Source organism: Piliocolobus tephrosceles, chromosome 2, assembly GCF_002776525.5.
Source record: "Piliocolobus tephrosceles isolate RC106 chromosome 2, ASM277652v3, whole genome shotgun sequence".
NCBI classification, from domain to species: Eukaryota; Metazoa; Chordata; class Mammalia; order Primates; family Cercopithecidae; genus Piliocolobus; species Piliocolobus tephrosceles.
In genome coordinates this window covers 97,995,542-98,009,538 of record NC_045435.1, presented here as the reverse complement: position 1 = coordinate 98,009,538, position 13,997 = coordinate 97,995,542, and the positions used below count along the sequence as shown (strand labels likewise).

Below are 13,997 nucleotides of genomic sequence, written 5' to 3'. Positions count from 1 at the left end.
TGGGCCTGAGTTGAGCTGGGTTGGGACCTGAGTAGGCAACCAGAGGTGGGGACAGAATAAGGGAGGCTTCTCCTGGGCTTTGAGACCCCAGCCCCACTTTCCTCAGCAGCTGAGATTCTGTCTTGATTTCCCTGGGCAGGAGTCTAGGCTGGCTTTATAGTTTCAGAGGGAACCTGCTCCTCTTTGCTGCCCACCAGCCAAATATATGGCATGGGCGTGGAAAGTGCTGTTTTCTTGAGAAAACACATACTCAGAGCATCACCCCCTTTGGCTGGTCTGAAGGTGTGCCAGACCTACCCCTTTTAATGTAGTCCATGGAAAAGGAGATGGAGGCAATGGAGGGCCCTCAGCCTTGATCCTGAGATGGGGAGAAATAGAGCCATTCCTGCTGGGGGTCCCCCTGCCCCACAGCTGGGGTTGCTTCTATTTGATGCACAGGGAGTGTGGATTGTTTGGAGGAAACTAGGGGCCTAGGGTCTCATCGGGTAGGGGCTAGGGGCTGTGGTCGGGTGTGTGCTGGGGGCTCTGGGTGAGGGTCTGGGCAGGGTCATGGTAGGTTATGTCTAAGGGGCCTGCAATGGCTCAGGCCCACCTTTAGGGAAGGTTCAGAAACAGAGCTGACCTGCATTGCATCTTCCCACTTACCCTGTCCCTCTAGGACCTCCCCACGCCCCCATCCATCCCATTCTCCATAGCTGAGAGGCTGTGATCTGTTAGTTGCACAGCCTAGCTCCCTGCAGAAGCCAGCACCACATAGCAGAATGACAGAAAAGCATGTGTAGACACCAGTTTGGCCCTTAGCGACTGTCCTAGGACAAATGCAAGCAGAGCATGGGGAATGAGGGGGATCCTCTGCCAGCAGCAGGGCCCTGCCCCTCATGCCCCTGTCCCAAGCGGCCAGATCTCAGATTAAGCTCCATCCATCCACTGTCCCACTGGTTAATGTGTTAGGAGCATCTGTGGCTTCTGTGCCTGCTGCTGCTGGGCCTGTGACCCACAGGCAAGGAGGCCATGGTGGGCAAACACAAGATGGGGAGAGGATGACCTCCCCATGGTGCCACTGACACTGCTGCCTGCCCAGGGCTCAGAGGCACTCAGCCTTCCTTGTGGAAATCGTCCTGGCAGATGTTGGCAACTGCCTGGGCAGTGGGTGGACCTCGCAGGTCTGGGCCCAGAGTAGTGGTGGTGGTGGGATCCACAAGCTCTTCATGGTCCAGTGCTCCTCATCTGTAACGGAGCTTCCTGTACCCTTTGGTGGGTTTACTGGGCTGGAGACCTGCATGTCTCGAGGGGAACGAAGTGAAGACTGATGGACAGCAGCTCGAATACCCAAACTGGTCTCTGCCTCAATTGTTAGGCTAAAGTCTCTTTGGCCTGAAGTATCCCATTCAAGGCCAGCAAAGTACACCCTGACCTGGTCTGTGGAGATAGTGGCCAAGGATAACTCACCCCTTTGAACATTTCTCATACTGACGATAGATTTCACTTCTGGAAAGAATGCTTGCAACGGAATTGCAGGATTCTTTCTGAAAAGACCCAGGAAGGGATGGGCCCCAGTAGATCAACTGGGAAATCCTCCTGCCAATGAATTAATGGGCTGGGTGGAAGAGCCCTTGGAAACCACCAATTCTGATTTCACTCTCATTTTATGGAAAAGCGACTTGAGTCTAGAGAGGACTAGGGCTATTTCAGACTCAGATCAGAGGACACTTCCTCCCGAGAGCCTTCCATAATGCCGACCACGGCATTTTTCTATTGGCCACTTTCAGAGCCTGCTGGCTCACTAGGTTGCTGGCAGCTTTGAAGAGGTCCCACGGAGCTAGGCTGAGATTGGTGGGCTTCCTCCTTTTCCCCAGGACTGAGAAATATTTCCCTTTGTAAATGTTTCTTATAAAACACACCAGGAATATGCCTTAAGTCCTGTGGTCAGTGTGTTTGTCTACTTTGGTGGGGTGTGTGCTTGTGAGGCTGTTCCCTGGCCCTAGAGGGGAGACCATGTGGTTTCTGAGTCTATGCGTGCCAAGGCCCATGATGTCTGTCTCAATGCAGGTGGCTCCACGGGACTGAGCGGAAGCAGACTGTCCCCTTGCTACTGGCCCTTGGCAGGGGTCTGGGCCACTTGTGGGAGCCCTGGGGGAGATGTGGCCCTTATGAACAGTGGGTTTAGAGGCTAGAAAGCTCCGTGTGAACATAGCATAACTGGGGGCTCCTCTGGCAAGATAACTAGCCCTACCAGGGGGAGTCCAGATTCCTTACTGGAGCTTAGAGCAGAGCTTCTGACTCCTTGGGGGCAACATAGCTCAAAGCAGGCAATAGGCCTGGGAGCCACCAGGTTCCACATCAGGAGTGGATGTAGCCATCTGGTTCAACCGATCCTCCTGTCAGCTCTCATACCTCCCCAGAATGATGGCATGCAACCTATTTCTAGTCGCCTTCTTTTTTTTTTTTTTTTTTGAGACAGAGTCTCACTTGGTTGCCCAGGCTGGAGTACAGTGGTGTGATCTCGGCTCACTGCAACCTCCACCTTCTGGGCTGAAGCGATTCTCCTGCCTCAGCCTCCTGAGTAGCTGGGATTACATGCGTGCGCTACCATGCCCAACTACTTTTTCTATTTTTAGTAGAGACGGGGTTTCACCATGTTGGCCAGGCTGGTCTTGAACTCCTGACCTCAAGTGATCCACCCGCCTCGGCCTCCCAAAGTGCTGGGATTACAGGCGTGAGCCACTGCGCCTGGCCAAGCTGCCTTTTTAAAAGAAGTGCCTTCCCCAATTCTAAGTGTGGCTGCTTTCAGAAAAGACTTCTGGAACGAACCTCTGGGCACTGCCCCTCCAGAGCAAATTCCTCCAAACAGGAGGAGCTTTGAGCCTGGGGAGAGGGAATACAAACTTAGGATAGGAATGTCTCCTGGGTGGAACTCAGCTTCAGCACCGGCACATCGCAAAACCAGGCTCAGAAATCACAAGTCTTTTCAGAGTTTTCCTGAATGGACGGGTGGAATGATGTCTAGAGAGGTCATCTGGGCCTAGGAGATTTCCCAGATGCAATTGCCAACATCTGTCAAGGAGAATTTCTTCCTGAGGCTACCATGCATGGTTTGCTAAACCTCTACCGCACCATGCAGCGAGGGCTGTTAGACACCAAGGCCCGACGATGCCTGTCCACAGATTACACTTGGTTTCGCAAAATGGGGCTGGGGCTCTGGCCCTAGTTATATCACCAGATGGGGCACAAGGCGGGCCGTGGCACTCAGTCATGAAACACCGTGCTGGAGTTTTCCTTTTTCATTCCAGGTGTGTATGGGGGGTCCCGCAAATACATTTCTTTTGGTTTCCTCATCAGAAGCTGACATTTCAGGCTGAAGCAATTCATGTAAAACTTTTAGCTATTCAAATAGCTGAGTGTGGTTTGGAAAAGTAGTCCACTATCTTGGAAAAAAATTGGGTTCAATGTGGGCCCACTGTGGGGTGCTCTGTGCCCCCTGGTGTCTGTGAGAGTGGGCTTTGCTGCAGTGGGCAGCCTGAAGCCCATTCTGAGGCTCCAGGGGGACAGGCATATCCACTGCCACTAGCCCCTGGCACCTGAGCCCTAGGAAAGGTATTCTGGTGACAGGCACATTTGAAGGGCCTTCTGGAGGGTTGCCTTGGCTCCCAGGTGGCTGGAAAGGCCCAGGCGTATCCCTCCAGCCTTGGCGTTTAACCTGGTTTTCACCTGAAATGACTGATATAGTTTTCAGGGCCCGGAGGACTCGGAAGGTGCGTAAGGCTGAGACATTGCCCAGGTCCACAAATTCAGTTGTGTATCTGTAACAAGGGAAATTCACACACAAGACAATGAAACACGCCAATAGGAGACACACAGTCAGAGGAGGAAAGGGGGTGGGGAAGACAGAGAGAGAGTCACTTGTAGCTGAGATCTGAGAGGCAAACCTGGGCATCTTACCTGGGATAACTGAAATAGTTTTTAGAGCTCTCAGGACTCTGAAAGTTCGAAGAGCCGACAAATTGCCTAGTTTTATATTTTCTGATACATACCTGCAGAATCAAACCACAGTTATTGGGAATTACAAAGCAGAACCTCCGCCTGCCCTCCCCGACCAGCCCTCTCCCTTGGCCCCCTCTCCCATGGGGGTTGGGGGGAGTGCTGTGGATAGCCCAGGACCTCCCTCAGGTTTTCTTCTGGATTTCAACCCTCCTAACACAGGACTTCAGCTTCAGTGCCGTAAGGATGTCCACACGGCAAGCTTCGTGGTGACTCTCTTGGTGATGGTGCCATGGATAACTGGTGCTAGGAGGCAACCACTTTGCCACTCTGTCCACACCACTGGGATCCATGACATGAAGCCACATGTGGGGTTTGGGGCTGGGGACACATCAGAGTGAAGAGAGAAGCCTGTTTTCCAAGAGGCTCTGGTCAGGTGATACAGGAAGCAAGTGCATTTCTGGTCCTAGTTTTGGTCCACATCTTCTGTGGAACCTCGATCTGTTGATCAGCTTGCGCCTGGCTTAGAAGTCCTTGAAGTCACGAGGTGGAGGTGGCCTGAATACTCATTAGAAAAAACAAAGTTCCCAAGACAGAGGCGCTGGAAGATGGGAAGAGAGGTTGCCTGAGTTCTTCAACTACTCACAGGCAAGGAGCAACCCAAGAAGAGAAAAGGGCAGGATGAAGGGCCCCAAGGCAGTGGAGTGCCTCCCCAACAAGTCTACCGGTCCCACTCCCAGACCCTTGGTATCTTCCAGGGATGGCTCTGGGTCTCCACCAGAGGACTGGCCTCCAGAGGCAAGATTCCCTTCCTGGGGTCTGTCCTACTTGGGTCCGAGCGAGGCTCAACAGGGTGAGCGGCTGTGGGTCCCCTCCTCGAACTTGGAGAGTTGCTGATCCGTGGCCTCCACAGGGACAGGAGTAAGAAGGTGGTCGCTGGTGGGCAAGGACCTGCCCAAGCAGAGCATGAGAATATGCAGTAGATGGGCCACATGACCACGAGGACCATGGACAGTGCGTGACCAAGGCCATCGGGACAGTGGCAAGTGACTTGTGACATTTAATCAAAGGCTTTGCATCCAGGGTGTGTGACATTTAACCGAAGGTGTCTGGTGTTTAACAAAGGACACTGGACTCGGGATGTCTGATGTTTAACCAAGTGCGTCTGATGCACGTGTCTGAGTGATGTCAGAGTGATGTCTGAGTGATGTCAGGCTGCTGGCCAGGGGCAGACAGCTGGACAACAGACAGGGGCAGAAAGAGCAAAGGGTGGTGGGTGAGAATCCTATCCCATCACCAGCCCCAGTGCAGGGAAGCCTTCTTCCTGCCCCACCCTTATCTTGAGATGGTGAAGCCCACGCCGTTAGTGACTGCAGGAATTGCCACCCTCCTCTCTGCCCTCCTCCCTTCCCCTCCAGGTTTGGTTTCCATAACAACCCCACAGGACGTCAGCCCTGTGGCTCTAGGTGAGTGCAAGGGTGGGCTGGCGCTGTTGCCAGACTCACTCTGCTGGGCAGTCTGGACCTCCAGGCCCTTCCAGTCTGCTCCTAGCTTCCCAATTCCCCTTCAGGCTTTGAATATCTACAGGAAAGAACTTGGCCAGCTGAGTCAAGGGGCTTAATGCCCTGGGGTCCATAGGTCCAGCTCTAATTGACACTGGGTTGACACCAGATTTCTCTACGTCCACTGGAGGAGCCCCTCCATCTTCACATGGCCCTATGCACCACGCTGATCTTTCCTTACTCACAAAGCCCTACCCAGATGATGTCAGCAGACACATTGCCAAAGCTTGCTTTCCTCTGGCGACACCAGACCCTTTCTGTGGTGTGGTTTCTATTCCATCTCCTGTATTCACTTCAGCATGTACATCTTTCTCCAGTGTGGCAGTCAGATGCGGTCCCATCGTCTGCTGGGGAGCAGAAGTCACCGTGCTTGTTTTGGCCCACATACACCTGCTAATTTGATCCAAGGTCCCTCTCAACTTCTGAGAGCTACTCCATTCTCCATGATGGCTCAGACCCTAAGGCCTCTGTCCCACATTCTTCTCTAGGTCTCTCTCCAGACATGGTGCTGCCACAGGACTTTCTGGCTGAGCCTGGGATATTGCTGACATTGCCATCCCATGGAAACCATGGCTCTGGCCTGCTGGAGGCTCTGGGCCTCGTTTTTGGCTGCTGTTCTACCAACTGTGCCTGGGGACAGCAGCTCCCCTTGTCCAGGATACTGGGTTCAAGGCTGTCTCTTCTAATTACAGGGAGTAAGTGGAATACTGTGCAGGTCAGAGAGGGAACCAACCGTCCTTGCTTCCCTCCTGTCCCTTACAGACCCAGTCTGTCCCCTGGTGTCTCCATTGAAAACTCTGCCTATCTCTACCTTAGATTCTGCCTGTCTTTGCCTGTCCCGGGGTGGAACCTGCCCCCAGCACAGTGTCCCCAGCACAGACAGTGCTTGGCCTCCATTCACTGTCTGCCTTCTAGGCAGCTGGTGTCCCAAGGTGACAAGGACAGCTTAGTGACAGAATAAGGGAGGACCATATCTGTGCTCCTGGCAGGCTTGCAAAGCCAGCTGAGTGGCTGGAAATAGGAGTGCAGCTGGTGGCCGTGTGTCTGTCTGGGAGAGCAATCATGAGTTAGAGGAAGTCTTAAAAGAGGACTTGCAGGGTAAGGGTGTGGAATGTCTGGGACCATGTTGGTGACATGGTGGGCTACTGCCTCTCTTATTCTACCCAGATCCCCACCGAGGCCTCTTTTGGGTCCTCTGAGTGTGGCAGGGCAGGAGGAATGCTTGGTATGACACAGGGCCAGTTGCAGAGGTGGCAAGTGTGCGGTCACGTGAGGGGATAGAGCGTTGCCCCTCTCAGGCTGGCAAAACTCTCCTTCAAGCCAGTCTGCTCCTTCAGTGATGGCTAAACTGCTGCTGGCCAGGGGCAGACAGCTGGACAACAGACAGGGGCAGAAAGAGCAAAGGGTGGTGGGTGAGAATCCTATCCCATCACCAGCCCCAGTGCAGGGAAGCCTTCTTCCTGCCCCACCCTTATCTTGAGATGGTGAAGCCCACGCCGTTAGTGACTGCAGGAATTGCCACCCTTCTCTCTGCCCTCCTCCCTCCCCCTCCAGGTTTGGTTTCCATAACAACCCCAGAAGGTGGGAGGCTGTGTTAACTAGCAGGTAATGCCCTTCTGTGAGTGGGGCCACAGGAAGAGCTCTGGCTGGAGGGCTACAAGCTGAGCCTGGCAGGCTTCCCAGCACCCTGCCCCAGACCCTCTCACAGCCTCTAAATCAGTACGGTGGAGGATCACCCCAGCAGAAACATCAGACTCGGCGTGCCTCTCCCGTCCATCCCATGGTTTGGAGTTGAGAGATTTGGTTTTAGTCTCAGCATTGCTTCTGATTCAGTCTATAACTTTGGACAAGTGTGAGGTTCTCTGAGCCTCAGTTTCTCCATCTGTGTAATGGAGGTCAGACGGAGGATTTCACTGAATGGAATGTTTCCCTTCACTCAAGTCTCCTTTGATTATCCTAGAGTCCCTTGTTACTGAACCATTGCATCTCTAAGAGAATGCATTTCAAACGCAGTAATTAACTGGTTTTCACAAGCCAGAATCCCCATCAATCGAAGCTGCCAGGCCAGGCCAGCCAAGGGCCCAACAGCTGATGTGCCAATAGGTCACACAGCCCTTTGGGAAGTGGATGTGCCATTTCTGTGAGGTGCTTGGAAACATGGAGAGTGTCTGAGCTTCTGAGGCTGAGTTCTGCCTTGTCAGCCCTGGCCCTGGCACACAGCGAAGGCAAGCAGGTTTTGGCGAGGAAGGCACACCTGCTTTGTGACTCCCAGTGGAAGAAGCGGTTTGGGAATGAAACCAGGATTCTCCCAGGAGACAGGGCAGAAGGACTGGTTAAGGGCCTGAGGTCGCTCAGGGCATCTCCCAGAGACACAGCCTGAGCCAAAGCTTGGGCCAGGGCAATGACTTCCTGGGATATGGGGCTGCCTCTGTGGTGACATTGTCTTGCCCAGGCTCCAGGCTGCAGAGCTAGGAAAGGCTCAGGCAGACGCTATATCCTCTCCTGCTCGAAGCCACCTTCCTTCCTGTGACACCCAGCCTCAGGACCCCGTGGATTACTGCTTCCCACCCACAGGGCACCCCAGGGCCGGGCCTGGCAATCTTACTCCATTCCCAAGTCAGTGCAACCTCCTCGGCTCTGACATGAAAAGTTCTCCCTCTCTCTGAAACCTCAGATGTGCCTCCCCACTCTGTTCTCAGCTGATGATCCAGCTTCTTATTTCACTGAGAAAATAGAAGCAATCAGAAGAGAAATTCTTTTCTCTTTCATCATCAACTCTATCAATCTACCTCCATCTCCACCTGAAATTCTGCCTTCCCTGCTCTTCAGGTTGACGCTTCCCCTTGGCACTGGATTCCCACCCTCTCGGGCCAGCTCAAGGGCTTTGCTCCTGCAATCCCCTTGCTCATCTATATCATCTAGCATCCCCTCTCTACTGGAGTATTTTCACCAGCCTGCAAAGATACCCCCCTTCTTTAAAAGTCCTCCCTTGATTGACCCACATTCCACACGGACCACCACACCATTTTCGGTCCCATTTTATAGCAATCCCCACAAAATAGATGTCTCTACTTGCCACACCTCCTCTCCTCCCACTCTCTCTCGAACCCTCCTTAACCAGGTGCATGTCCTTTTTCTCCACTGGAATCCCTCTTGTCAAGGGCACCAGTGACCTTCCCACTGTGAAATCCAATAGTCCATTCTTAGTCATCACCTTCCCCAACCTCCTGGTGGCAGGTTTCCACTGGAATCACATTCCTTCCTAGACATTACCCTCTTCTGATTTGCCTCTGCCCTCCAGTCTTCTCTCTTGGCCTCCAGATGTTGGAGCGTCCCACAGTACATTCAGGCTACAGGTTACACTCATGCCTAGGTGATCTCATCTGGTCTCCTGGCTTTAAATATCATCTGTATCCCCACGGTTTCTAAATTTATACCTCCACCTTGGACCTCTTTATTGAACCCTAGACTGGAATATCCAGTTGCCTACTCAATATCTCACCCTGGGTGCCTTCAAATGTCATACATCCCTAACTGGACTTTTGATTCTCTTCCTACTTCAACCAGTGCTGCTCTCTCCAATTTTCCATTTCAACCAATGGGAACACCATCCACCCAGCAGCTGCTCAAACCAAAAACCACCTTGGGAGCCTCCCGTCAGCCCTACCTGCAAAATATGTCCGGAATCTGACCAGGTGCTCCCCTTCTCCACTTGGTCCTTGGTTCCAGTCACTATCTTCTCTCTCCTGGCTACCAAGATACAGCCTCCTAACTACTCCGTCTGTCTCTACCTTCTCCAGTCTGTGGTCCACACCATAGCTGGGGAAGTCTCTACAGAATGTAAAGCAGGTCACAGCTCTGCCTGTTCTTACACCCCAGTGACTCCCATCACACCTGGCTTTTACCACAATCTGTCCTCCATCCCTCTACTCTGCAACTTCATCTCCCATCACTCTTTCCTCCACCCAGGCCTAAATCCATACTGGGTTTGGGGCAAGTGATATTGTCTCTCAGAGCCAGTTTTCCCACTTGTAAAATGGAGGCCTAGAGTTGGCTCACAAATAGTATACCTAGAAACAGAGATTCTGATGCATTTTCCGACTACCAGGTTCTCCATCTAGTTTGAAAGTGCCCCATTCACCAGGGAATAGCTTCCCTCTTTGTCCTCTCTCCCTGACAGCATGGCTGAGCTCAGGGCTGCTCATGCCTGGGGTTAAAGGCTGTCTTCAACAGGTAGATTTAGGCATTCCAAGCATCCTAGAAAGTGAGAGCTGAATTGAGCTTCTGATACCACAGCACCCAACACTATCCTTTCACATGTTGGGAAACTGAGGGTTTGCAAGGACAGGGGGTATGAGCCTCACCAGCTCTGCTCCTTGCTGAGGTGCAGTGCTCAACCCTGCACACACTAGGTCCTCTGCTTCAGAAAGGCCTTTTTCTTTTTTCTCTTTTCTTGAGACAGTCTTGCTCTGTTGCCCAGACTGGAGTGTAGTGATGTGATCACAGCTCACTGCATCCTTGACTTCACAGGCTCAAGTGATCCTCTCTCGCTTCAGCCTCCCGAGTAGCTGAGACTGCACGTGTGCGCCACAATACCCAGCTAATTCTTGTGTTTTTCATAGACATGGGGTCTTGCTATGTTGCCCAGGCTAGTCTTGAGCTCAAGTAATCTGCTTACCTCGGCCTCCCAAAGTGCTGGAATTACAGGCGTGAGCCACTGCACTCAGCCTTCAAAAAGGCTTTGATGGCTGAGCCTCTGATCACGACTTCTGCAGATGTCCCATCAGAACCCAGCATCTGTTCCCTGACACTTCCACGGTGGTGTGCAGCCTCAACACTGACCCCTCAGCAAGAGTTTCTCCTAGGCAAAGAGGCGGGGCCTCAGCCTGGGCTGCAGCAGGCCTGGGGTCACATTCACTTTCTGGCAGGCTCCCTGTGTGTCCTTGGCATCAGTTTTCTCACCCATAAAATGGGCTAAGCCATCCCCATGTACCCTACTTCTCTGGCTGGTGTGAGGATCCACTGTATTGTGTCAGTGGCCGGGTGCTTTAAAATGTGCCAAGCATTCAGTCTCTGGATGGAGCAAGCTGATGTGCTGGTGTGCCTAGTGTCAGTTCCTGGGGATGCTCAGTCACTTCTCCAGGCTCCTTCTCTTGACTGCAATTTCATTCTTAATCATCTTGAAATCCAGGTCACCATTTGCAGTGGGCCAGGGGTTGAAATATTGTTTTCTCTTGGTGGAAAGGGCAGAGGATACAAAACCAGAATCTTAATGGTGTCCCTGGAGCCCAGGGCTGCCGTGGAGCCCCAGGTGAGCCAGTAGGCCTGACCACCAAGGCCTGCCTGAGCCATCTCTCCCCACCAGGATGAGCTGAGGGCCTCCACCCTACCTTCCTCCAGCCTATGTACAGAGCTGCATGTGGACTGCAGGGAGGAAGCCAGAAAGAGAGGGGTGGTCCGGGACCTGGGGTGTGCACACTCCACCCTAGTGTCGCCTGCATGGCATAGCACAGCATAGCAAACGAGATACTTACGCCATGACAATCACACTGAAGTCCAGCCAGTTCCATGGGTCCCGAAGGAAGGTGAACGCATGTAGGCAGAAGCCTCGAGCCAGAATCTTGACGAGAGACTCAAAGGTGTAAATGGCGGTGAAGGTGTACCTGGGCAGGAGAGGCCGATGGGGTTTCTCAGGGAGGCCTGAGCAGGCCAGGTTCTCCAGGTTCCCTACATGGTGCGAGCCCACACAGCTCCCTTCAACAGGGGCCATCAAACGGGGCTCTCTACAATGCCCCCATGGTAGAGCTGGAGTTGGAGATGGAGCTTTGCTCTAAACATCTGGCTAATGAATCCATCGTCCAATTTGTTTATTCCATATTATCGTGTAACTGCCACGTGTCCATCTGAACTCTCTGTGTTCTCTCTCAGTTGTCTTGGTGGAAGAAGACCTCCTTCCAATCTCCTTACCCTAGCCCTGGTGGGCAGTGCGTCTAACAGGCATACAGTGGCCACAGGGTCTGTGCTATAGGACAGTATACATGGACCCTCACCCCTGTTTGCGGGTCTTCAGCAGTTAGCAATGGGCCCAGTCAATCCTCAACTGCTTACAGGGCAGGTGGGTCCAGCTGTCCGCCTTGGGCTTGAAGGGTGATGTTATAATGCATGGGGCTGGTGGGAGTTGGGGTGCTGTTCTCTCGGCCTAGGGCAGCCTGAGGAATCCAAAATGCCTGGATGCTAGGACTGGGGCGCCCAGGGCTGAAGCGGGATAGGACTGCATCCCAGGATTCAGAGCAGCTGCACGTACCAGTTGAGAGCACTGCTAGGATCTATGTGAAGGTGGAGAACAACCAGGCAGGTTGCTTTGGGAAGAGAGGCTGCCCCAACATTCTGCTGGTCTCTTGAAAACTGCAGGCAAATGCAGTAAGCGCCTATCAAATCTGCTTAGAACCTCCAGGCAAGGTACTTTTGTTTGGGAAGAAAAGACCAGAAGCAGTTTCTGGAACTGTGCAAATGGTTATAGGAGGCAGGACTTGGGAAAAAAGGCAGCAGATTGTGTTACTGAAGTGGGGATAGCCCTGGGGCACCTCCTAGCTGTTCACCTCCTAGCTGCATGACATCAGGCCAGCTATTTCTCTAATTCTTAGTCTTATCTGTGGAATGGGGAAGGTGGCTGTACCCACCCTACTGTGTGGCCATGAGGGTTAAAGGAAATGATGCTTATTGTTCTTATGACAGTGCCTGGCATGTACAAAATGCTCAATAAATTATTATTATTTCAGAGCCTTCTCCAATGTCATCATTCCTCTTTAGGCAAAACAGGGAGAAACTCCCTGCTTTGCCAATCTGGAGAGCTTCCTCCCCAGAAGGCATGACTCAAATTAATGCCAGAATTTGGCAGGACTGGGAAAGGCAAAAGAGGGTAGAAGCTGAGCCAAGGGCTGCCCCACCGCCGCGGGTAAGTTCCTGGGCCTGGACACAGCCCCCTTCTGGGGCAGCTTCAGGAGCCACGGCATGGAATGGAAAGGAAGAGAGAGGGCCACGTGGAGCGGAGGCCCTGAAGATTTACTCACTCGACATACTTGGTCCAGGGTGGAGGGTCGTGCTGGGCCATGAACACGCAGTTGGTGAGGATGGTGCACATGATGAGCATGCTGAAGAGCGTGTGTGGGGTCAAGGAAAGCCGAGCAGCGCAGGCCGACCACGCCATCACCGCTGGGGGGTCCTGTCCCTGGGAGTCATCACTGCCAGGACAGTGCTACCACAGCAATAAACAGGGTCTCCAAGGAGACATATTGGGGCTGTGACCAGTCCATGCCAACCCCCCTCCACCCAGGCTGGTCTCTGTCCCTTCCCTGGCACTGGCAGCTGGCCCCCGGGCTGCTCCATTACACTTAATAGGCACCAGAGACCTGAAACCACATTGCTGGTAGGGTCTTGTGAGGAGGGAAGGCAGGAAAGGTGGGCCCCAGACCTCAAAGGCTTTTAACCGCAGTCAGGCGAGGGGCCCTGTCCTCAGTCACATAGGAGAGAAATGGGCATTTATAAATTGCTCCTCAGGGGAGGGCAAGGCCAGAGTGGCAGGGCTCTGAGTTCCCTCCCCCACTTCTAGGGGAGCAGCCCAGGCCAGGCTTTCTCTAGAAGTTCTCTGCAGAATGCTCTGCTGCCAACCAACTGCACACCTGGCCAGGGCCTGCTACCCCTGGGGAGGCAGGGGACCGTTCCTCTGGCTGCTTCCTGCCTGTGTACCCACTCTTCAAGCTAACCCTCTGCTCCACCTGGGAATCTCCTTCTCACCCTGCAGAAGCCCCTCAGCAGGATCCCACCCAACTCCCCAGCAGCCTGTCCTGCCTTTCTGGTAACACGGTGCTACCTCTGTGCCCTGCGGGCTTCGGGCACACCTCTTTTAGCCATGGTGGCTCACTGAACGGCAATATCCATCTGTCTCCCATCACAAGGGAGTGCTTCCAATGCCAGAGGTGTGCTTTAGGTCTACTTGTGGGCTCTTGGTCTTGAACTGAACTGCCCAGGCCTTCTCTTAACCTGACTCTGGCTACAATTCCTAGCTGCTACTTCAGGCTAGACAAAGCTCTGACCACCCTCCTCCACCTCTGCCTCACTTCTGCAAGGCCTGTAGAGGAACAAAGGGGCAGACTCTGGGCCTCCTGTGGGCTTCAGCACCCCTTGGGGCCTGGCCTAGAGCAGGGACACTGTGCTTCTCTCACAAATCCCTCCCCAGCCCCAGAGGAGAGGTTGGGCCTTCCACTCCCTCTGGCTGCCCCCAAGCACTCAACACCATGCCTGGCCTCAGCCCCGTGTGCACAGCTGCCAAACTGGTGATTCCCTCAGGCCGCCCAAGAGCTGCAGTAATTGAGCTCCAGGGGCTGCCTCTTTCCTCCCTAGCATAGCTCCACCTCACCCGACGGGGAGGCCAGCGCAGTCAGACCACAGACCAGACCA

General features: G+C 53.5%; 1 protein-coding gene across 10 annotated transcripts in view; it reads right to left on the bottom strand.

The window, feature by feature from the left end:
• SCN5A (sodium voltage-gated channel alpha subunit 5) overlaps nucleotides 1–13,997 on the bottom strand; it is a 102,484-nt gene that overhangs the window by 62,568 nt on the left and 25,919 nt on the right. For 6 of the 10 annotated variants that reach the window (XM_023231470.2, XM_023231468.2, XM_023231472.2 and 3 more), the window contains 3 exons: nucleotides 12,611–12,700; nucleotides 11,075–11,203; nucleotides 3,940–4,031 (listed from right to left, as the gene is read on the bottom strand). In XM_023231470.2, the coding sequence (XP_023087238.1) occupies nucleotides 3,940–4,031; nucleotides 11,075–11,203; nucleotides 12,611–12,700 (311 nt within the window). Of the gene's footprint in view, nucleotides 1–3,708; nucleotides 3,801–3,939; nucleotides 4,032–11,074; nucleotides 11,204–12,610; nucleotides 12,701–13,997 lie in introns of all 10 variants that reach the window. The other 4 variants (XM_023231464.2, XM_023231462.2, XM_023231466.1 and 1 more) reach the window with 1 other exon arrangement.